This window comes from Platalea leucorodia (assembly GCF_965183815.1).
Source record: "Platalea leucorodia genome assembly, chromosome: 7".
Taxonomy (NCBI): Eukaryota; Metazoa; Chordata; class Aves; order Pelecaniformes; family Threskiornithidae; genus Platalea; species Platalea leucorodia.
This window is the reverse complement of record NC_138829.1, coordinates 67,128,539-67,154,444: the sequence shown is the minus strand read 5'-3', so window position 1 is coordinate 67,154,444 and position 25,906 is coordinate 67,128,539. Positions and strand designations below refer to the sequence as shown.

The window sequence follows — 25,906 nt, the reverse complement described above, 5'->3', positions numbered from 1 at the left end:
TGCAAATATATGAGTAAGCTTCCACATTTCTCCACTGCCTCATAGTATTTTGAAGTCACTGCTGCTGTTCTGCAGCTTTTCCTTCCTTCTGGGCGAGCACAACCAGACAGCGATCTTCACGTGGGCCTTAGGTTCACTACCAGAGTACTACCTTACATGGCATGTTTAAAATGATAACAGAAAAGCTGTAGAATTCTGAACTATGAGCAAAAGTGGTGAGTTCTTGCTTGCAGTTGGTTTCTTATAAGTGTTGAGACCTTGTCAGGATGCGTAAGCTGTCTGCCTGTTTGTACTCCTTGCAACATGCACAGCAGATGCACCGCAGTGCCTGCTGCGAGCTCAGGAGTGTCTGGCTGGTGCTCTGGTCTCCTGACTTGTCGATGGACATGCAGGTTATGTTATCTAGTCAGTGTCATAAATTACTTTCAAAAAAGGGATAGTGTCAATAGTTTTTTATTGACACCCTGCCCCCCCATGCAATACAGGGGACTTTCTGACTGATTTAAGAGGACCTTCTTAAAACAAATTTAAACGATGGCTGAGACTTATCGCTGGCTCAAAACACTGCAAGATCAATGTGTCTGTGCCGTATAAGACACCAAATGCAGGTTGCAGTCATTGAAATACATTTCTTTTAAAATTCTCATTCCAACCTAGATGATGTTTAATGAAATGTTCAAGTACTGTATCCCCTAACCAGATAATATTAATAGCAATCATTTAGAATACCTCATTACACATCCTATCCATTACATATTTCATCCAATTTCTTGCAAAAACAATGTACCAGCAAAGTAGGAAGTGTCAATGATTTAGTTCTGAGCGCTGTCCAATACCACGGCTGAAGCAGATGTATCTTACTTACTCAGAAGTGTGCCTAGCATACAAAGTATTCCTTCCCAGACATCAGGCAGCAGTCTGTCACCGCTTTAAATCTAAGCGCATAAGAGAGTTACATAGGAGAGCAAGTATAATTATTTGTACAGGTACTAAGGAATCTGAACAGAACTGCTTCACTCTAAGCTATAGGAAAATGCAAGAGGAGAATGAGTTACATAATAGTGACTATAAGTCAGAGTAAAGGAGAAGTCTCCTCAGGGGTGATATTAATGTTTACAAGAGTAAGAACAGACTTTAAAGATAGTCTGGTGGAGTGCCAAAAAAGTGCTCAAAAGCATGGGCACTGACCTGTCTTCCAAACAAGAGAATTTTAAAAGTGCATGCATAATTGATTTTAAAAACCATCCAGAATATATTTCCTTTCCACGTGGAAATGGAGATGTCAGAGAGTAAATGGGATGAAAGGATACATCCAGCCTTTCAAATTTAACCCAGGCATTTCTCCTTTCCTAGTATTCCTCTGGGCATACTCTTCCTCCTCCTATCACTTCAGCAATGATAAAAATAAAAATACTCGAACTCACTGGACCTGGACATTCATGAATAATAAGGAATGATTGCTTAAACATCTCTGTGTTGGCTTCACTTGTGATTGTGTTTTCTCCCAGTGAACACCCCATTATAATGTAGTCTTCCAGGCCTGTCAGCCTGACCTCAGTGCTGGGGAAGGTTATGGAGCAGATCATCCTGAGTGCCATCATGCAGCATGTATGGGACAGCCAGGGGATCAGGCCCAGACAGCATGGGTTTATGAAAGGGAGGTCCTGCTTGACTGACCTGATCTTCTTCTATGACAAGGTGGCCTGCTTAGTGGATGAGGGGAAGGCTGTGGATGTTGTCTAGCTAGACTTTAGTAAGGCCTTTGACACTGTCTCCCACAGCATTCTCCTGGAGAAGCTGGCTGGTCGTGGCTTGGATAAGCGCACTCTGCACTGGGTTAAAAACTGGCTGGACGGCCGAGCCCAGAGAGTGGTGGTGAATGGAGTCAAATCCAGTTGGTGGCCGGTCACAAGTGGTGTTCCCCAGGGCTCAGTGTTGGGGCTGGTCCTGTTCAATATTTTCATTGATGATCTGGATGAGGGGACTGAGTGCACCCTTAGTAAGTTTGCAGATGACACCAAGTTGGGTGGAAGTGTCGATCTGCTGGAGGGTAGGAAGGCCCTGCAGAGGGACCTGGACAGGCTGGATCATTGGGCCAAGGCCAACTGCATGAGATTCAACAAGGCTCAGTGCCGGGTCCTGCACTTGGGTTACAACAACCCCATGCAATGCTACAGGCTGGGGGAGGAGCGGCTGGAGAGCTGCCTGGAAGAAAAGGACTTGGAGGTGTTGGTCGACAGCCAGCTGAACATGAGCCAGCAGTGTGCCCAGGTGGCCAAGAGGGCCAATGGCATCCTGGCTTGTATCAGGAATAGTGTGGCCAGCAGGACCAGGGAGGTGATAGTGCCCCTGTGCTGGGCACTGGTGAGGCTGCACCTCGAGTCCTGTGTTCAGTTTTGGGCCCCTCACTACCAGAAGGACATCGAGGTGCTGGAGCGTGGCCAGAGGAGGGCAACGAAGCTGGTGAAGGGTCTAGAGAACAAGTCTTATGAGGAGCAGCTGAGGGAGCTGGGGTTGTTTAGTCTGGAGAAGAGGAGGCTGAGGTGAGACCTTATCGCTTTCTGCAACTACCTGAAAGGAGGCTGTAGCGAGGTGGGGGTCGGTCTCTTCTCCCAAGTAACAAGCGATAGGACGAGAGGGAACAGCCTCAAGCTGCACCAGGGGAGGTTTAGGTTGGATATTAGGAAAAACTTCTTCACTGACATGGTAGTCAGGCATTGGAACAGGCTGCCCAGGGAAGTGGTTGAGTCCCCATCCCTGGCAGTGTTTCTTGGCTGATGGCTGGACTTGATGATCTTAAAGGTCTTTTCCAATCTAAACGATTCTATGATGCTCCCTCTGTGCTAATATCTGGAGACAGGTGTATGCTGAGACTGCCTCAGATTTTTGGATTCCTTTTCCCGGTCCTTTTCTGACTGCACACTCATGGATTAATGCTGTTGTGCCTTCAGCATGCATTTGACTGAGCAGAGCAACGGTGGAACTGGACTGCAAATATAACCAGTATCTGGCACTTCACTTTTGAGTTGCAGAAAATTTCAGAAAAATGAGCAGAACTGAAATTGTGAAAGTTCATAGCTTTCTGGAGCATGTAAATATTCTTTTTTGTAAAAAATTATTTGGAATCTGTCTTGATGGTCCACAATGTTGATTGAGTAGTCTAAGTGGTCCAGAAAAATACAGCCAATTTCTGATAAGAGATCTTGCTTTCCTGTCCCTACTCAGATTTTGCTAGAATAGCCTGCCCCTGTGTAACAAAACACTTTTTTTTTTTTTAAATGCTATATTACAACATTATCTTTAGTACTATAGGCCTCAATATTTCTCTCACCACGTTGAAAGCTCTGATAGTGTAGAAGTCATGCTCAAATGGACACATAAATTTTGCACACACGTAAGTATTTTTCAGAAGGCATTTATTGTCTTGGTCTGTGCCATCAACTGATTCACAGTCCAAGGGAGCAGAAATGTGTCTCAGGGTGATGGCTTATGGACAGTCTTGCTTTGGGAGGGTAAAAGTGACTGCTGGAGGTTAAAATCTCAGGAGAGTCAAAAGCAAGAGCATATTTGCATTTCTATGGCTGCTTCAGTACACAGCCAAGTGGTTTTAGTGGGGCAGAGGATGAAGGTGGGCCAGGGAGCACACACTGGGTTTTGTCGTGAATTGGGCTGGTGCTGCCATGGTTCAGTCTTTGCAGTGGGGCGAGCAGCCCTCAGCAGAGGGGCAGGGCAGAAGGGGGGAAGAGAGGCTTTTGAAAGTGAGGCGGCTGGTTTCACTTCGGTTTGGAAAGGCACGCTTAGGTATTAAACTATTTGATCTTCTCAGTGCAGGGTGAATTAAGCTTTACGTGTACCATGTATCATCCATTTCTAAAACTGCTCATTTAGCTTTTAATGCAATTTAAAAGGACAGCACAAGTAATAACAATTGTGGGGAGATGAAGAGCAAAAAAATCCAGCAGTTTTCTCTGTTGTTTTTTTTTTTTTCCCTTAATGTGAACTATGTTGCTAAGTGTATGCTCTAGTCATCTTTAACAGGTTTTACCTCTAAATATTTTATAAGAGACATTGCAGATTGCCTTCCTCCTGCACGGCCTTTAGATTCTAAATTATCTTATGATAAATCTCTTATTGTGTATCTAGGTTTGAAGATTTCTAATTCCAATGAGAACTAAATTCAAACATTGTCTGTTAAGATAACCTTAATCATAATTTCTGAAGGCAAAATTGACAGCTTTAAGTATATGTGCCTTAAACAACAAAAAAGACGTATTATATGAATGTGGGAGTAGGATTGTAGTATTTCACTAGTGCTATCTACTTGGATCACGGCTGGTTTTCAAACAATGAGCTAAGCCCTCCTATACACAGAGAAAATAGTATAGGGTGAGTGAAGGTTTAATCCTTATGTCAGTGAGCACAGAACCAAATTCCCGGTGACGCTTATTTTTCCCCAGTAAATATTTCTCAGTGTGTGTAGACTTTGAATCAATTTTTCATGCAGGAGGACTGTAATGTTTCTCTATTCATCGGAGATTGTCAATCAAGCCAGTGACAGGCCTGCAAGAAACCTAGTTTTTCTGATCCTGAACTCTTTACATATCTGTACATAAGTAATGGGCAATATAATTTCAGCTTATGTGTTCATTTAAAATATTAAGAGTGATTTCAATATGATTCACTGCTTTTCTTCTCCTTTAACAGATTTGAATTTATTTCCTTTAATTGAGTTTACTCTTCAAACACTTGAGAAGTTTTTCTTGCATCAGCAAATAAATCATGGTGATTCCTGGTCTCAACCCTATATACATTTTATGTACTTTTATTATGTGTTCATTATCATAACAATATTTAGATGCATTTTGAAATGCGTATGACCATATAAATACATATTAAAGTCTGCACAAAGAGCTTTGAAGCCATTAGTGTCACTTTTGTAGATAAGTACTTAGGGATTCTTAAATCCAGGGATTATTTGACTGCCTCATATGTTGAGCCATTAAATCCTCATGTGAAATGTAGTATGAAATTTTTGGTGATTATGGATTAGCTTATCACAGAGTTTAGCAGCAAACTCATTTGTCTTTGAAAGTAAAAGAGAACTACTAAGCTAAGCAAACAGGAAGACTGGATGATCCTTGGCTCTGGAAGCACACAAGAAAATAAAGAAAGAACAAACCCCTCCAGACACTTAATTTCTGTCATGTCTTAAAGTTCTTCTGAGAGGTTGGTCCACAGCTTCTTTATGAAAGAGTTAAAGCCTCTAGGAGAGTTTTGGTTGCTGAGATAAAGCCTTCGAGGCTGCAAATAGTAATGGAACTATTGTAAAAACTAGGCCATCGGCAGGAATGACTTGGCTTACGTCAAACCCTTAAAAGCACCACGTGAGCACATCTGCAGGGATGGGTTCCTTCGGTTTCTCCAGTCTTTTGTATTTCTCCAAATCGTATTGACTAATGTATTTTTTGTAGTTTTGAGTACCAGAGGCTGGAGAAGAACTTTCCCAAGTCATCTGTTCAAGGCAACTTAAAAATAATATCATCATTTTAGCTTAATGTGCAAGGTAAAGGGAAACTAGAAGATGTGATCTCAGTGTGTTGAATTGAAACCAAACAGTTCGTGGCCTTAACTCAGAACAGCTCTTAAAAGGTTATAAAAGTTGATAGGGAAATGACTATGAACATAAATTGTAAATAGCTGATATTTTTCATATTATATTTAATATAATGCTGTGTTAACTCTAATTGATTCAGTTGTTACTGGAATTCCTTTCATATGCCATTACTATTATTTTTTTGTAGACTGTACGGTGCTAATCAGTTCAGAAAAGGCAGAACATAAATGGCTTCTGCAACCTTAATTGCAGATATCGTATAACACATCCTGTTGGATTTAATCAGCTCTCTTGCGGTTTGCTGCAAAAGAACCTGCAAACTCAGAGGAGCTTGATGCCAACACTCCTGAAGGATGCCGAAGTCTGAGCCACTGCCAGCCCCCCTAAGCAGAGAAGCCCCAAGCCTCTTAACAGGACTGCAGCATCTCCTGAGTGGGGCTCTCATAGCATAGGGCTGAAAAGGTCCTTTTGAGATCACTAGGCCATTCCTCATCCACACGTTAGGATTGCTATATTATTTCTGACAGATTTTTTTTTTTTTTTACCTTTTCTAAACAAGAAAAAAAGGAGTTCTTAAAAAAATGCTGTTATGTACTCTATTTTACGGCTAGCCTTATCTGTTAAGAAGTTTTTCCAAGGGTGTAACACAGTTGGTTTTCTTGTGACTTGAGCTCATTGCTGTTTTCCCCAATTGCTCTGGACAGGGAGAACGATTGGCTTCTTTCTCAAATACATAACTGTTTATGTATTTGAAGACTACTACCATGACTTTCTTCATTCTTCTCTTGACTAAACAACCCCAGTTTGTTCAATGCCTCTTCATCAGATGTGTGCTAACTGTCATTCCATCCCATATGCTCCTTTGTAGACTAAGTGATCCATTTTTCCTTTCTAAAATGAAATGCTAAGTATTTCAATATATTTATTGTGTCAAACTGTTTTAATGAAAAAAGGCTATTTTTTTAACCTTTCTTCAGAGTAGGGGCCAACTGCTTTTGAATCCATGCTATGACAATTTTGCATAGTCTCTGAAATCAGAATTCCATATAAAGTATAATCAAAAGCCTTAGTAAATCATGGTAGAGGATATACAATATGCTCCTCTCTGTCCATGAGGCCTGTTATTCTATTTTAGAAAGAAATAGGGGTAGTATGATCAGATTTTTCTCTGGGAAATACATACTGGTGTCTACTTGTCTTGTTTGTGTTCCTTCTAGCCAGCAGTACGCAACCAGCCATCTCCAGATCCCTGCCATCTGAAGAGGCTATGAAAAATAATTAATGAAAGCAAGCCTTCTCTCAGAGAATTATCTTCTCTTTGTGACCGGTGTTTGTATTCATGGTGTTTGTGATATTTCCAGGGTATTTTAACCAGGATTTCTTTTTCAGTCCATTTCATATGGCTGCACTTGTACCTTTTTTTATTTTCCCCTGCATCCTTCCTGGATGCCAGCAGCGTGCTTTCAGCATCTTAGCACAGAATTCCCTACCGCATGTATCAATAAAGCTGGGCAAAAGGGCTACAACATGCTTGAATTAGTAGTGTGCAAGTTTAAAAAATTGGAGGGTGGAGTGGATGAAGCACATGGCTTTGGAATGAATTATCTAACATATAGTAGAGATTTTTTGGAGTTTATACTTTGACCAAATGTGGGTGTATTTTTCTGCACATTTAAAAAGCAAGGCTTTTGCAAATTCATATATCCCATTCTAAAACATGTGGGCAAGATAGCTATTCAGTGAAAATGTCAGAATTCTTTGCAGCATTAGCAAATATATTTTTTCCAATATTTTTGAAACAGCTAAAGCACCTTTTTTTTTTTTTTTTTTTAGTTGAAACTGGCAAAAAGGAAAAAAAACCACAAACTGGGGCATATGCCTGCTGTCAAAATGGATGGAGTTAGTCAAAATTTGATGAAACTTAAAAATAGAAATTCTTGGCTCTTAAACTATAGGAGATTTTAGGCATCGATTTATTTTGTATTGGCGTATTTTGTAATTTCTTAATATTTTGGAAAAATGTACATACCATTGCTGCTATTTGCTGCAAGCTATGAGAAACACCTACATAATAATGCAAGGAGGACGAAGAGGTCTATATTAGAAGTAATGTTCTCCCTCCTGCGGCATTCAGTAGCACAGCTCTCACCCAGAGTTGTCAGTGCTTTCTGTAAGACAGGCCAGAGATGCAAGTGGTGTGGGATGATCTAGCACCAGCTCAGAAAACATTTTGTGACCTTCAGGTTCCACTTGCTGTTACAGTAAAGCTTAGTTTCTTGGAGGGGCCTGTAAGGTCCTACTTAGCAAAGAATATCCATCTTATTTTCAGTATAGAAGTAATGCATTTAAAACCTGGTTGTGTTTTGTTGCTCGATGTTGGTGAGCATCTTTCAGTTTCTGTACTTAGGTTCTGGCCCTGAAGTCTTGACTAAGAAAAGCACTTGCACCATAACTACACACATGGTTGCGCAGCACAAGTATATGCTTACTTCGTTCCTACAATTTCAAAATGTTTATAACTGAGTAGTGATGTGCTTAAATCGAATCACGTGGCTGAGTTCTTTGCAGGGTCGCGTTCTGTGAGCAGCGTTCCTGCCATGGTGGCCAGATCCCTGCACATGTGAGGAGAGATGGATTACGTACATCACCTTTGCGCTGGTAACTAGTTATTAGGTCAATGCACCCTGCAGAAAACACATAGACCCTTTCATTTGTCTACACAGTATAAATCGCAAATCAGTATGAAGGTGCTAGCGGAGTTGCTTATCTTTTCCCCTTATCAGACAGATGACCAGAAAAAATACAAGTTATAAAAAAAAAAAAAAAAAAAAAAAGTGATTTAGAAAAGTGATGCAGTAATGAATATACAAGAGTGGAAAAGTGTGAACCCTCGTTACTGTATTAGTATAGTGTTCAAATAACAGATTTTTACTTTCAGTGTCTTTAAAAATAACTTGTAATGTCCTTGTTCATGCTCACTAGGTTAACCTTTTGTTCAAGAATACCTGCCTGTGTTACTGTCTTTTAGAAATATCTATTTAAACAGTGTGTTTATTGAACTTGAACTTGTGACCTTGATTGAACTTGTAATTAGATTTAACTATATCTTAGCAATTCTATTGCCATAGTATGACCACAGGGATGAAATTAGAAGCAGTAACTGTGTATGCAATTTTTTTTTTTTTAAACTGCAACACATACCTATTATATTATAGATACTTGTACAGTTCTATTGACAAGCACCTGTACTGCAGGACACGATCTAGAAAATAAGAGTGTGTATGTTCTTTCATTATCCCTTGCAAAAATTAAAATTCCCATGTTTTTTTTCCTTATAATAAGAAATAATGTAGCCTTTCTCCCATTTGCTGACAGAAGAATAGATCAGTGGAAAGAGTAGTTGAAATGGTAATAACTAGTTTATAACTGAGGTAATAGCTATAGGTTAAGTTTAGAATTATTTCTGGAATTAGAAACAGAAGTAAAAAAACCAGGATGAAGAAAGAATTAAAAGGGTGAGGCTTTGAGAATTCAACAGGAAAAAGTGACTAATTACACAATTGTATGACAGGTTCCATCAAACCTATGAACTTTGGAATTGATTACTTATATTCTCTTTTACCTTGTATTTATACTCTTTGTTATACTTTTCAGTAACACATTGCCATACTGGCTTGGAGATTTTTCTCAGTCATATGGATTTATTCTTTTCTGTGTACATTTTTTTTGTTTTGTTTTTTTTTTAAACCTGACTGAATTTTTTTGATGAGGAGTTCCACTGTGATGGAACGGCTCCCTTGGAGAAGGAAGAAAGGCAGATACCTCTCCAAATTATTTCCTCAGTACTGTTTGTCTTACTTTTGCTAATTTTTTTTTAAACTACCTCAATCTAAACAGCGTATTAATGCTCTTAGATGTTTTCTTCTGACTATCTCATCTTAGTTCCTTTACTTTGATACTGCTCTTTAGGTTGTATCTTTATTTTGGGCCATTTCATGCCTCTTTAATGAAAGACCTACATCCATAAAACTGAGAATGCTTTTTTTTTTTCACATTAAATACACCTGTTATGATATAGGGCTATCTTACACCAAATTTCATCTTTCCTTCAGTAAATATTTATATGTATTTTATTATTTGCAACCATTCAGGCTGTGTTTATACTTGCATTTAAAAATAGATTATTTTACACTGCAGTGCTTTATCCTCAGTGTCTTGCGTATTCTGTAACCTGCCTGGCCAGAAGAAACACTACCATGCTCAGCTTTTAAAGTGCCTGTTACAGGACTCCGCTTTCCGTTCTGCACAGTGCACAAAAGTCCATCTTTAGCAACGTACAATGCTTTTAACGTCTGCTATATTGTCCATCTATGCAAAACTGTCAATTACCGTCTGCTTTGATCTCTCTTCATCTTAACATTTTTGAAAAATGTGAAAATGCTCCCAGAGCTGCTTTTTTTTAATTTGGCACCAAAAAAAAGTTAAACTTGATTACTTTTTTTTAACTCATTTATTTTCAAAGTTTATAATATTTGTATTTTTCCACCATCTCTTCCGTTGCACCAATCCATCTGCCAAGTATATACTAATACTCCTCAAAAAATATTTGGGTTTTTCTCTGAGTATACTAGTTTTATGGTGTTTCTCCAGTACACTCAGGTATAATCCATAGCAGAATATTACCCCCAAACAAATCTCTGCTGGCATGAATTCAGTTTTTTAATCAGTTTCGTTGCACCACTTTTCCAATGCAAATACTGTAAGCCTCACTCAAGCCGTTGTCCTGAGTACCTTCTGCCTAACTGCAGTTCTCAGCTGAAGTTTTGCAGGCATCAGTTTTTCAGCTGACTATAATCAACCTACTCACAGGTCTCCTTTGAATTGGAATCGTAGGACTGAGAGCTTGGCATTTGTTATAAACTGCAACTAGGTCTGTCTCTGTAAATGAAATCTGGGGGCGGGGGGAAGTTTTTCCAGATCTGACTGAAAATACATAGAGCAGTATTGCTTATGACTGAAAATACGATGGCCAAAAGAAGCGACATCTTCTTTCGTAAGTTGGTAAATGCCTGAGCGCTGTTCAGGGCAAGACCTGAAGCAGCACCATGGACCTGATGTATATGTAGGTAACCAGCCATTCCTAATTTTGGATCAATTTCTGGAATTGAAATACAAGTTGAAGTAATATGCAGGTTTGTTTGTTTGTTGTCCAAGTCTCTTACAGAACTAAATTGCAGATAGATTTGTGCCGAAGTCTGAGAAATATTGGGATATTAATACTCTACCGACTGAGCAGCTCTTTTTAACTCTGATTTGCTCTGCACAACATGTTATCCTTTTTACCAAAGGCAGATCTCCTGCAGGTTTTTATATATTGTTCTGCAAAGATATATGCAGAAAGCTGAGCAAAACTAGAACTTTGTAATCATATTCCTATTGATTTTTTAGTTAAGCACACAAAATAACATGGCTTGGTGATATACTGTGCCTTTTATCTTCCCTGAACACCCTTATTGTTGCATCAGTTATAATCTGAATTAGGTCATAGGACCCTCCTTATAACTTGTTGGCTTCTAATCTGACCAACAGTGACAGAATACAGAAGGTGAATAAAGACATTTCACAATTCATCTTGCTTGTAAAGGAGCTGGTTGCTATCAGTCCTTTCCTCTCCTAAGGTGAAGAGGGAGTGGAACCACTTGAATATGCAAGTGAGAAAAAGCACCAGCTTCTTGAGTTTTATGCCTTCTTGGGCTGTTTGCTCCAGTTGTTTGCTGTTTTGTTTGGCTAGCAAATAAATATTATAACCTGGCTCAAACCTCTTGATATCTGTTCATTTTGTGCTTGGTGCACTTAAGCCCTGTCTTGCTCTATTAAAAGGCAATAATGCACTTTGTTCCTTTCTGTAGCCTCATTATGTTGCTAAATCAACTCGGTTGTACCAGCGCCAGTCTCCTGAGGCTGCTGTGAAAAAGCATTTTCTGAAGAATTCCAAGAATGAGGCCCAGGGAATAGGCGACTTTGATGAGGACATACAGCCTTCAAGAGATTTACTATGTTATTGGGTTTGGGGAGAAAACAGAATATTTTGTTGGATTTCTAATGTTTTCTGGCAGATATGTTTATAACAACTTTGGAGATCTTCCAGACTAGTCAACAGCCTTCTGAAGCCTTTTAATTCCCATGTTCAATTAAATACAAAAATATTTTGCTTTATTTGCATGCAAGTATTATTGACTAGTCAGGCACCAATTTCATCCTGTTAAAATTAAAGTTTAAATTAGGTAAGACTGGATGCTGTTACCTGCAAATCAGAAACTTAAAAATGCTTAGAGTACATCTCTCTAGCATGGGTAATGTCAGGAAAGCGTATAATCTTGTTTGTAACAGTAATCATGAGACAGTCTCAAAGTTTTGTACAAAATGAACAGTATTCTGTAACGTGTTAAATTTGGTATGAGTGCTGCTTTACTGATGCAGTACTGAAAACAACATCCAAATTTGTATTTAACTTGAATACAATTTTTGTAGGCAAAAAAAATCAACTTTACCTTTCCATTTTGGTGCTCTTCAAAATCCATCAACTAAAATCCCTTTCATTAAAAGTTATTTCTTTGTGGTGAAGATGAGAAAATGAAGTCTTAAAGCAGTTCTCTAGCAGATACGCAGAAAGGATAGATTGGGGGCCTGTGTTAGATAATCAAGAAAACAGGGTGAAGAAGTTAAGCATGAGGATGTGAGAAAACATCCAAAAGTTGGCTGAATCATATTGATTCCAAAGTAGGTAATGCAGTTGTATTTAGGTGGCAATACAACCAGTTTTTATGTGTATACATGGCAATTCATACCATACAGGGTCCTAAAAGACTTCAAGTAAGAGCTATTGGGGCCAACACATGGTTATCTGTAATAGGAGCCTTCATTTTTTCCTAATTCCGTGAGCATATGGTATAATAGGACTGCTTAGAGGTTTCATGAGATAAATGTCTTAATTTTCCCCAAAACAGATTTCTAATGTTTCAATACAGCCACCCTTAAGTATTGGCACTTTATTGGGGTTTTCTACAAATCTTTCAATTTGGGACAACTTTTCTGCATTTTGTAGATATATACTTCCAAATCACAAATGAAAGCATGTCTATACTCTTTTTTATTATTATTATTGCTCTCATTTTGTGATGTAATTGCGTAATTTTTATCAAGGTAAAGCTGTTTAAAGTAATAGACCTCATTTTGATTTTACAGCTGATCATTACAGGAATTATCCTGATAGGCGCCATGTGGGAGCAAGGCCAACCTCCTGCTATATTTAGGAGGAGAGGTTTGTGCAGCTTGCAAGCAATTCTTTAATTCCGGCAGTTGGATTTCCTGCTGCTTCCACAGAGAAATAGGTATTTGCTTCACTGGCCTGAGCATGAGAGGTGTATAATGGAAGAAACACAATTTCTTATTCTCCAGGAAAGCACTGTAGTAGGTCTGTGCTTGGGCTTTTTTTGTTTATTTACTCTGGTTTTGGTATAGTTATGAGAAAAATAAGGCCATGACTATTTGAAAAGAGTTTGCAAGCAGAGTTACAGAAACAAGAGAATCCTATTTGCAAACGTAACTGAAATGGGAGGAATGTCTTCAGCATTCTTTACATCCTTTAGTTTTGTTGCATTATTGGTTTGCTTCCACTGGCACAAAGGGAAAATGTGTAGGTGAAGATGATGTTGCTAGGGAGTAAAGAGAGTTCCATGTTAATGGGGATATCAAATGCCAACCCAAACACGAATATAGAACTTAAAAATAGTAAACCAGTTATTCACGAGTTTTCTTTTCCAGTGGCGTCCTCTAGGGATTGTTTTTAACCCTAGCTGGTATTTTTAGTAGTGACCTGGAAGCATATGTAAAATCATCACTGCATTAGCGTGCAGAGGTCACGAGGACTGAATCTCTTACTAAATTGAGTGCTGGCCAACAATAAGCATTTCAGTACAGAGGCTGGAGACTTTTCCTGGGAAACAGTGTCTCAGAAAGGGTTTTTTATTTTTGTAAGGGGCAGCTATTTATAAAAGAAAATCACTGTCCATGGAGGGCCTATAGCCAAAAGGGCTAATATGACTTTTAAGCCTTTGTGTTTACTGTTGTTATAGTGCTATTGGAAAGTTGAGTGCTGCTCTATTGTCAAGTCAAGAAAAGCTGAGATATTGATAGGGTTCCATTAAGCCTTCCTTGTAGCGTTATACTGAAGTAGTTCGTTCTAAATAGCTCAACAGAAACACAAAATAAAATAAAAAAAAAAAAGGTGATCTAGCATCAAAATCTATGGCTATCTAAATAAGTAAAGTAATAGCTTTCTATTTCTTAAGCTAATGGATGAAGTACTATAAAATAAAAAATTAGAAACTGAAGCTTGCGCAAAACATTGATACTATTTACAAGATCTATGGGGAAAAATTCACCATTTCTGAAAACTCGTACCAGGTGTCCTGGTTTCGGCTGGGACAGAGTTAATGTTCTTCCGAGTAGCCAGTATAGTGCTGTGTTTTGGATTTAGGATGAGAATAATGTTGATAACACACTGATGGTTTAGTTGTTGCTAAGTAGTGCTTACACCAGTCAAGGACTTCCCAGCTTCCCATGCTCGGCCCGGTGCACAAGAAGCTGGGAGGGGGCACAGCCAGGACAGCTGACCCAGACCGGCCCAAGGGCTATGCCATACCAACGTCATGCCCAGTATAGAAACTGGGGGAGTTGGCTGAGGGGGCAGTGATTGCTGCTCAGGGACAGGCTGGGCGTTGGTCTGCAGGTGGTGAGCAATTGCATTGTGCATCACTTGTATCTATATTTTTTTTTTTTTTCCTCTCTTCCTCTGCTGTCCTATAAACTGTCTTTATCTTAACCCATGGGTTTTACTTTTTTTTCCCCGATTCTCTCCCCCATCCCACCGGGGGCGGGGAGGAGGGTGAGCAAGTGGCTGTGTGGTGTTCAGTTGCCGACTGGGATTAAACCAGGATACCAGGATTCGGTGTTTTTTAAATAATCACTGATTGAACTAACCACATATTTTCTAAGTCCTGTTGTGTGTGTTTTCTTGGAGAACTTTCAGATAATCCCACCAGTTCCTTTCCCTCTCATTAGCTATGCTTCTGGATTGAAGGTTATTTCTCACATGTCTAACTTGAGAGAAAAAAAAGCTAGCATGAGTATAGGCATTTACAATTTGCTTAATTGTTTATGTTCCTCTTTTCACAATATTTACAATTGCAAAAGGTTGAAGTAAAATCATGGTATTTTTAATGGAAGCAGTCTTCAAAGGCATGATTGATGATCTCATTAAACCTCTTATTTTTCATAAACATCTTCATAAATCAATGTTATTTGTGTAGTGGGATGAAATGGAAAAATCCCATCACAATGACTTACTATCATTCAGGATGCATTTGTTGTCTAGCCTAGGAATTATACACACTCAAGTGGGTACACTTGAAACATTTAATAGGAGTAATGTTGGACTCCGATCTATGATTGAACTCAATGATCTTAAAGGTCTTTTCCATCTTAAATGATTCTATGTTGACCTGTTCACTTCATAATGGAAAAGGCAGTTAAGGTGATCTGACAGAATGCCTTTAGAAAACTGGGATTCATAAGCTTTCAGGATATACTGATACTATTGAAGAGAAACAGGGTTCATCCTTGAAGGCTGTTTTCTCCCATGTTTAGTGTGTCTTGGGTTTGGTGTTTTTTTTCCTTCTCAAGGAAAGGATTGGTTAGTTTTCTCCAGTTTTTATGAGGCTTTTTAATTGGTTAGTTTTCTCCAGTTTTTATGAGGCTTTTTAAGTGTGTTTGTTAATATAATAAGAATACTTGATGCTGGGTATTTTTTTTTCTGTAACAATATAAAATGAAGTCAGATGTTACCCAGTTTGATTCTACCTTTTATATAAAAAAAGAAAGTATGGGTACGTTTCTGACTTACTCAAATACAGGTCTAATATGTGAAACTGAACACCCTTTGTGTTTGTTGAGGTATTACGGATAGATAAGAAAACTGCTGTTACTGAAATAATTTATGATTTCTCCATTATTAAATATCTTTTGGTTATGGTTTCTCAGAATTCAATAGAGTAATTATCCTACATTAAGTCTTCTTTTGTAGATTGCAGCTGCCAGAGTAAGCTGCTTATTTAGCAGTAAGTACCTGTTACATCCATTGAGTACTGAAAACTAAATGCTTTTCAAAAGTAAGCTGTTTTATACTTCATACTGTAGAAATATGTTTTCACATTAAACTTAAATGTCATGAATACCATTGCAAGCTTTTCTTCATATTTTATGTGATTAAAGATTCTAATTATGTTGATGCCGTTGACAGAAACATTTTAGATTTATCAGGTTTTTGGTCCGTGTAATGTGTTTTATGAATGACGTTTCGTTTTAATTAGTGATGTATGGTATGTGAAGCCAAAGGCTTTACAGAAGTTTTTTTACAATTAAGACGGTATTTTTATCAAGGAAACTTATGATGACAACTTATGATGACATGAGTAGTTGGTAAGACCTGCATGTTGTTGATATTGATCGTGGACATTATTATATAGCATATCTCTATAAAGCTGATGCTATTGATTTGACTTGTATAGTAGCTACTCCTGTTTTATGCTAAGGTTTATGCTGGATTAAATGGGCAATAGTTACTGTCCTGTTCTTCTTGAAATTAGCACAGGTCCAGCCTTACTAAGGGCGCTTTGAGCATTGGGTTAACAATACATACGGACTAGCTGTCAAACTTTCCTCATCTAAAATTAGGAGAAAATGAAATGCAATTTTTTTTCCCCTCTTAATAGTAAAGAAATGATCGACTGTTTCTGTGTTTCACAGAATGAGGAGAATTTTTACTTTGTGTTTCTAATGCCCAAAATCTGGAGGCATCTGAGAGCTGGCTTCATTTAGAGTCTTTCTAGATTGGCATAATGTTGAACATGCATTAAATTGTGCAGACTGATTTAACGATCAGAAAAGCTCATCCTACTCTAGCTCCATCTTTCCTGCCTGCTCTGCCAGGAAGCTATGAGAAGATGTAGTACAGCTGGCTATTCTGGCTTTGAGCCACGTAGGGATTTGCCTACATAACAGGAATCCCCAGCTTTCCCTCGGAAAGAACACTCTCCAAGGCAGAACTGCTAAAATAAAAGGCAGGATCTGATTAAACCATAAACTTTAACCACCTTTTTCTCCAATGTGAGAAATTTCTATACTCATGTCCATACGCGTGCTAACCGACAGGAATATTTTGTAGGGAAAGAACCAATAAATGCAGTTTGAATAGAAAAACAAGGGTATTCTTTTTTTGCCAAGTGTATACATGTCTTTTATTGCAGATCCAAATATCCCTGAACAAGCAAGGTCTGTGTAGCAAAGTTCTAGTTGGAAAGGTACAGAAAACACCCCTATGGAGAAGAGAAGAAGGAATAAAAATAATTTCAGTAAATCAGTTTAGTGACTCTGTTGGTGATGTCAGCCAGCCGTTGTTTGTGTGCCAGAGCTGGGTAAGCATCGGCATGCAACAGCAAATGCCACCAAAACTAGGACATTGTAGTACTGGACTCTGACATACTAGCAGAGAATGAATTAACTTCTTAAATTTGAATCATGAAAGTAGATCATGCTACTAGCGTAACAGCAAATGTGCTCTGAGGTTGCTTTGCTGCGATTCTTTCTCTCCAAGCAGAAGCAGCGTGGTATTAAGGAATCTGTTTGAAATGTCACAGAGGAATATATAGTGAGAGAGAGCAAAAGGGAGTCATTTTCTTTTAAATTGAGGCACTGCCTCATAAAAGAATTATACTCTTTTTTTATATGTATCACTTAAATTGTTGTTAAAATTGAATGACAGTGTGTGTTATTTGCATTACCGTAAATTTCTTTGGTAATAAAGTGATTCATCATGCTACGCACAGTGACTCCAATACAGATGCAAGAAACAGTCTTTTTTGACAACAGTAATAATAATGTGGTGGGTCCATAATTACTGACAGCATATCACTGCTTAAGAAATCGATCGCTAAAGCCATCCAGAACAATTATAAAATACATCTTCTTATATATTATTCTATATAACCCATTGCCATCTCTAACTGCTGTAGACTTTGGTCTAATAAACGCTCCATTTAGGAAGAGCTACAAAGAATACTACTTGCAAGTAGCATGGTAGACATATTATGTAGCATTGCTGTGTTCTGAATACGGTATTGTTGGTGCCACAGCCCAGTGCCTCTGCGTACTCGGCTGGCACAGGGGATCCATTTCAGAATCATTGAGAAGCAGAGCCTTTTCTGCTCATACCTATTTAAAGACCTGCGGCACCTTCTGAGGCAGCAGAAGCTTACTTCTGTCTACCTTAGCCTCATATTACATCAATACTTAATCTGTCTGACCAAGAGCAGTTATGCTGTGCTGCAGATCTGGAAGAACTGTCCTCGGTGGACTAATGAAGGTCTGCATTTCTTGATAGAGCAACGCTTACATTGAAGCAAAGCATGTTCTGTGAGCTCGGGGAAGTTTTTAAATGAAGGACCCTTTTAAACCTTAGCTGTTAGATTTCCATATGGGGAGTTTCCTGCTAATGAAAGGACCATCTTTGTGGACTCCTATGCTGAGACCTAGCTGAGAGAGACTTGCTGAGTGTGACATCCTTCTCCAAGTGGCACACATTTTGATGAGGAAAATTCCTTGGAAGTTCGTGGTGCTCCAAGCAGCAGAAATGTTTAGGTTACGTATTTCTTTCTAGCACAGTTGGAGAGAGGTAATATACATCGCTAAAAGACTACGATTTATAAGAACGTGCTGCAGAGTAAATTGTGCTGTCAAGCAGAGAAATAGAGTAGTAAAACAGACTCTCTACGCTAATCTTCGCAGGATATTTGACACTGTGTACAGCAATCACAGAGCTGCTGATCCTGTAGAGACAGGAGGCTTTAGCGCTCTTCGTAGCAGAACCCATGTATTTAATTTTCCTTGGCATTGAAACTATAGATATTTTGAGGTTTTTTTTCCTCTGCCTTATATTCTTGCTAGAGGTGAATATTAACGTATATTTGTAATCTTCATTTATGTGACCATCCTTGGACATAAAGATTTCCCAGATATTTTGGGGACTGTATTTTTCTTCTGTGGCGCGTTTGCATAGAGTTCACTTGGGCAGGAAAGGCAGCAGGCTTGCAGAGGTCACGTTCTTTGCGGAACAACCTGAGGCGTTTGAACAAGACAGTAGCAAAAATTTCTGGCATTAACTTCTGAATGTGTCTACTGGGTCTGGCTGGGATAGAGTTAGTTTTCTTCGTAGCTGCCTGTATGGTGCTGTGTTTTGGTTCTGTGACTAAAACAGCGTTGAAAACACCCCAGTGTTTTGATTATTGCTGAGCAGGGCTTGCGCAGCATCACGGCTGCCTCTTTTTCCCGCTCTGCCCTGCAGCGAGCGGGCTGGGGTGGGCAGGAGGCTGGGAGGGGACGCAGCTGGGATAGCTGCTCAGTATATTAATAGAGCAGTCTTAATTCTTAATGCCTGATACTGTAAGCACAAGTTTAGGAAATGTAGCCAATCTCTTGTTTGTGGACAGGCAATATAAGCAGTTATTACATTAAGTTTGTTCCGTCACCAACAAGGAGATACAATAGAGACCATGCTAATTATAAAAAAATTGTGAGATATATTTTGGAAACACGGAGTTGTAATGTTAAGATGGGAGAAACTCAGAACAGAGAAAGAATTTTGTGTCATTTTTAAAATGGTGCACTGAAAACAGGGATCCCCAAATCACATTTGTCACTTAAATTAACAGTCTGATTTTTCAAACGTTTTCACTGATACCACACAGTTGACTGGTGCCTGTCTGTATGTAGGCAACTGAACCTAAAGCCAAGCAACACACGTGAAAACTCAAGACTGGCATGTGTCCCAGAAGGAAAACTAGAAACAGCTAATAGATTCATCAGAATTCACAAACCACTGCATTTCAAAGGAGAAGGTGTTCGTGAATCCTTCAGGAAGCTTGTGAACATCTTTTGCTTGTATTTCATTTTTTTGTTTGTTTACTTGTGTGAAGGGTTTTATTCATTTCTACCACTGAATTAAAATTTTGTTTAGCAGTCGTGATGTAGATGACACTAGGTGCTGTCGTTTGCTTCCAAATGACCGTATGGCATACGTACCACAGAATCATCAGGTTTAGAATATTGTGAATTCGAATTGTGAGATGTTGATGGAAGGGTAGGTGAACAATTCCTGGATTTTGTTCCCAAATTCATATAATTCTTTGAACTTTAAATATTTTAAACATTTTTGTTTAGTTGGAGAGTTGCTTATTAAGTGGATGAATCACCTTGAGTTTTCATAATTGGCCGTCTTTCTTTGTCATTGCCTAATATGGCAGAGCTTATGTTCTTTTTCTTTTGGCTTTTTCAGGTATGAATACAAGCAAGAGTGAGACAGTGAAAGAGCATCCATTAAAGCCCTCTAGAAGATCTATGCCATGCCTAGCCCAGAGCCAAACCCATCCTCAGAGTCTGAGCAAGCATTCGTCATTTCTGCAGCCAAATCGTGTGCAGCCACAGCCCCGGCCTCAGCCTCTAAGTGCAGGGACATCTACAGCTACAGTGGATGCAGTGTCAGAACGAGGTAGGAGGTTTTTCTCTTTCAGGAGCTTGTTCCACCACTGGGAATGGAAGGGATCTGTGGGAATATCATTTGAAGTTCTGTGGTGTCTTAGATATAATTTTTTAGCATCTTTCATTAAATTATAGGGACATCTGATAAGCTTTGATTTGTTTAGATATCTACGGTTTGTTGGAGAGATGTTTTTGCACAGAACGGCTAGAAGAACCATGGTACCGAGTTCTTGAGTGAATCTCTATAATGTTTGAAGTGAGGCTTAAACTAATTCTTATTTTATTTTTCTGAATTACAAGATTATTTCCTTCTCACAGAAAACAAGACAAGAAAGTGCTCCTGTATGCTGGGGAAGAACATGAAGGTTTCTGTAGTCTCTCTTAGGAGAGAGAGAGAAAAAAATTAATATTAGGCTTTTTGCAAGAAATGTCTTTAAGTATGAACGTGTAGGAACAGATGCATTCATTCATGAATAGCAGGATCAGGGAAGAGTGGTATGGAGAGAATAAGAGAAAAGGGAGAAAATCCCTATGAATTTTAGCTTGTGTTGGAAAAAGGAGCTACTTTTATTTTAGGATTTCTATTTTAACAGATAAACATGCCTTAACAGAGAGACTAGTCCAGTTGGAGATCCCAGTCACTGTGTGTGTCACCTGTTGCCAGCTGTTGCCGTACACTATTGCCAACTGTGTGTGAACCTTTATAGAATAAATTAACTCGCTGGCTTCTGCTACTAAATTTTGATAAGTCCTTCCTTAATGTTGATAGGCAGTAATTATTACTCTAGTAAGTTCTTTCACCAAGTTAAACTTCTCTCAGGAATAGAGTGAAAGTCTTTATTAAAGCAATCTTATTGTTTTTTCCACCAATGGAAAGAGCTCTTTGCAATTTCAGCCTAAAATTTTTCATTTGAGTCACTGACAGCTTTAAAAAGTGTATCTTTTATTTACAAAATACATGCGAATGCTGATATGAATATTGCATTTATTCCAGCTAAAGTGATGGAGACTTTGGAAAACAACTTGCTTAAGCTGTCTAATACAGAATACAGTGATCCATTTTTAGGTAAGTTTGTGTCCCAACTGAAATAATAATAAATTAATGATTCTTCAATTACACTTGCAGTATTTAAGTGCGGAAAGGCAGAACTGCCAGGTTTTTTGAAAGAGGAGACTAAATGTGACTTAAGAAATACGTGCTGTCATAAATTTCCTGACACTTTCTCACCTTTTAGACTAACAGTAAATAGAGACTAAAGACAGAGAAGTAACTTCTTCATACATTCAGTGTAACCTTTTCCCATAACAATCCTTCATAATACAATCACTTGGATGGATGTATTTGAAATTCCTTTGAAATAGTTATTATTATTCCTGTGTAGTCATGTTATTCAGTATTGTCACAGCTGCAGTTGTTACGTTGTTGTTTTTGCTTTAGATATTCACGTATAAAAAGTGTTCCAATCTGGGGGAAAAAAAAAAGTAACGCAGAAAAATAGCTGTAATTGGGGCATATTGGTACTTGCATTAATGTCATTTGGATACTTTAATTAAAGTCAAAGAAAGTAGGAAAGGAGTTATTCTTAGAATAATCCCATCCTTGCAACTGCAAAATGAGTCTGTATATACACACACAAGTAGTAATTTGCAAGTTCCAAAATTAATTAAATTTTAAATTCCCTGGCCGTATATTACCCATCTGAAGTACACACAGATATTGCTGCACCTTGCACAACTGCTGTGAAAGATCTTTTTGCTCACAGTCAATGTAGCATCAAACTAGAAATCGTATCTTCATGCTGAAGGAGAGAGCGCTGCTTTCAGAAAGCTATTTCTGCTCACCTCTCATATGTTTTAGCATTGATTTTTCTTGATGCCCAAAATATATGATAGATAAGAGGCTCTTCAAGGTCTTCTAAAGAGGTAGCTACTGGAAATGTGAGTGAAATTGATACTTCCTCCAAAACAAAATCAAAATGTTCCAAAGTCATGACACAGACCAAAAATTTGGCATGAAGATTGTATAAGAAAATCACGTGTCTCTGTAAGATTCCAGTTGAAGCAAGGCAAGCACGGGTACTATAAGATATGGGTACTGTTACAATTAGCGTCATTTTTTTTTTTTTTAAATATCCTGTTATATTTTTTACTATTTGCTTACACATACACATGCTGATATTATTGCATATTTATGTATGGCAGCAGCAATTCTTTCTCATAGTAAGTGATGTGCTGTTTTTCATTCACACCACCTAGTTTTAACCTGAAAAGAAACATGGAGGGCTCAGTGATTGAGGAAAAGATAGATTGAGTCGCATCAGCTCAAAATTGTATTAAACTTTGGTATGGATGTTTCTCCTTTTCTGACTACAACTATGCTCTTTGAAGGGACAGAAGAAATATTTAGATAGTAGCCCTTTGCTAACTTGATTCATTAATTTGCCTGTGTTAATTGAGTCAATCCCAAATCAGATCACTGAAATCTATGAAGTTATTCTTTATTTACAGAAGAGTAATTGGTTAGGATGTTCAGCTGCAAGCAAGAAAGGAAACAGTATCTCTAAATAAATCCCAGGAGTCAGTAGTAAGAATTGTCTTAGATAAAAATCAGCATTATCAGTTAGGCTCACAAAGAGAAATCGGGGACAGTTAAAAGTGCATTTAAAAAAATGGCCTTTCTGTAAGCCTTCAAAATACAGTTTCTTTGCGCTTGATGGCTCCAAGACTAAAATTTTTGATTTTATCCTGAATTGGGGGGGGAAGGAATATTGCTGCTTGAACTTTGATCACCAAATAGGTGAAAACAATAGGTGAAAACAATGCAGCACTGCTGCATGCTTTAGTCGGTACTCTGGCACGTTGATGGAGTTTGCAAAATAGGCTGATTAATGGGTATCATCTTCTTAGTGAACCTTTTCAGATTGCTCTCCTGAGAACATGAAAGAATGCTGAATTAAGTGAATGTGGTGAATTTTTAATTAGGCAGCATCATGGAACTGTACATAAAATAGGCCAAATGGCTTTCTCCTTCCAGAATTGTGTCCATAGACAAACTATCATTCTTGTAAGAAGGGAATTAACAGGCGTCAGATAAAAGACTTCAGTGGAAAGGTTCTCTTTTATTTCGGTTGGCTATGGATGAAGCCATAGATCTGTTGGACTTGTTTAGTTAGTGACATCGCTGGATGTATAAAGCAAAAAGATAAGGTATTACACCTTTGTTACTGCTAACACAGACAAACAGCATCAAGGACATTATGGATTTACGTTCTTTTTCCTCTGTCAGTTTTAGGTGGTGAGTAGTGTTTTTAATTTAAGGAATCCATAGATTCAAGCAAAGTAATAGACATTGAGCTTCTGTAACATATGTCATGAACTATGAGGTTTCAGACGTGCTGGAATGCTCAGTGCTTAGCCAAAGCTTCGTGGAAATTCCCACCCAGTGAAGTTTATGATCAGGGTTTTTGGATCTTACATAGGTGGAAATCACCTATTGCTTGGATCTGGACATTAAGTAAAACGTTACGCCTTGCATTTCTCAAAGCATTGTTGTAGAATTTGGTGTTCAGTCCAGAGCAAAATCATGTTATTGCTCCTACTTCCTTGAGAAAGCATTTTCTTTTCCTATATGTTTGCATTATAGAAGAATATAAAGTTCTGATTTAAGTGACTTTTGTCACTTAGGACTTGAGTTCACAGTTCACCGCTCCATTGCAGCTTCTTTTAAGATTTTTACTCATCAAATGAGTAAAAGATTCCTGCTTTTTGCTGGCTAACCAATATAATGTAGTTAGCGAAAAACTAATTACAGTGGATTTATTCTCAACAACAAGACATATTTGGTTTTGTCAACTCTATTTAGCTGCAAGTAGCTAACCAAATCCTATAACCACACACATGGGGGAATTTTCTGAATAAGCTCTTTGATGAGAACATTCCAATTTGTCAAGACTACTTCAGAAATATTTATGCAAGGTTAGAGGGTAGGATTTGTCACCATGGGGGAGACCACCACAGAGCAACTGGTACCCTGCTGCCAAAGCTGTGTGTCAGGGAAGTGGAAGACTGAGGTTCCAGGTACTGAATAGTACAGGAAGGACCAACTTCGTAACATTGTTACAACTGTCTTGAGGTAATAGTTGAAATTTTTCCTGAAAGATGCCTCAAGTCTTCATTCTAGTACGAAATGGGAAGACTTTGGAGCAGCTTTTACAGAGGCAGTAGAAGTATTTACTGCCTAGATATATAATCGTTGATGCCAGACACAGGAGAGATGCTTATGTGAGATGACAGAGACAGTCAGGCTAAGTCTCAGTGTGGTATTTCAGGTAACAAGAACAGTATACCTGTGATACAGGACTTACCTGGACTGCTCTCTCATGTTGATGCAGTAGTCACAAATACCTAAAAGGTATAGATTTAGCAAAACAGGAAAAATCTTTTTCATACTTTTTTAGAATTAAGTGTCAGGATCTTATAAGAGGTAAATACAAGAAAAAATGAAAATATTGGTATTGTATTTGTAGATACATGTCAATTTGTGTTACACAAGAACTTGGATGTTAAAGTCAACTCATTGCTGTAACAATATAATTCCGGTGTCATTCGTTTTTTAATACATTTGAAAGTCACACCAGTGATACTCAGACATATGATATTAATTCTCTCAAAGGGAATTCCACATTATACTTTTTTTTCCAAAGTCTTCTGTCTGTGGATACTTGCTTAAAAATGTAGTGTATATTTATATTCATATTCAATTCTGTTTTACTGTGCTTTGTTTTTCTTCTGAAAGACATGTTCAGTAATTACTTTGATTGTGCCAGCTGGATTTAAATGACATAGCTTTACCTTCAATTACTGAATTTCTGGCTTTACCGCATCTACTAATAATAGCTTGTGGCTTTAGTTGGAGCTGGAAGAAATAAGTGGGGAATAGTTAGTTCCTAGTAGCTATATAGTAACTACATACAGAAAGTCACATTAATAAAAATTTGTTTTCCTCTAGAACTTTTTTTTTAAGTTCTAGAAACATGACAGAATTGCAGCCACATAAAGGTTATCTAATGAGGTAGTTAATCCAGGAGCTTCTCCACTGGTGTGGGGGTGTCTGTGTGCACATGCACGTATAAAGAAACGGTAATTGGTAAATTTTTAAAATAATACTTTTCTTTTTCCTTAAAGGGCATCATATGCATAACAGGAATGAACCTTATCTTTGAACGATCACAGATTTGGCTGGCCGTCTTTTCTAAAAGAAATCTGAATGTAAACAATTTTGATTAAGGTTATTTGCACTAGAATTCTATCTCCATGAACAGTTGAAAAATCCTCTTCAGGAATCTCTGTTAAAATTATAGGAGGTGGTTACTACATACCTTTTGGAGTTTTGAGTGTGCTTTAGTAATTAATTGACTGAATTTAAGAGAAGTTAGCAGTTCTTTATTGTTAAACTGAAAAGTACTCTTGAGTTAAGATGAAGGGAATGTACATGATTTGCAGGAGAATTCATTTTACTTTATTTCAGTAATAACTCCCTTTTTCTGAGAAGCATAATTTTTTTCTTGACGTAACTGAGGTAAACGCTCTCTTCTAATGCATGGTACAGGTGGAAAAGAACTGTGTAAGGTGCAAAGGCTC

The 25,906-nt window shown here is 38.1% G+C and overlaps 1 protein-coding gene across 3 annotated transcripts in view; it reads left to right on the top strand.

Annotated features, from left to right (window-relative positions):
• ANO3 (anoctamin 3) overlaps positions 1 to 25,906 on the top strand; it is a gene marked incomplete at both ends in the record, with an annotated part of 222,175 nt that overhangs the window by 108,443 nt on the left and 87,826 nt on the right. For all 3 annotated transcript variants that reach the window (XM_082316697.1, XM_082316696.1, XM_082316698.1), the window contains 2 exons: positions 20,064 to 20,276; positions 21,261 to 21,332. In XM_082316697.1, coding sequence (XP_082172823.1) covers positions 20,064 to 20,276; positions 21,261 to 21,332 — 285 coding nt within the window. The remainder of the gene's footprint in view (positions 1 to 20,063; positions 20,277 to 21,260; positions 21,333 to 25,906) is intronic.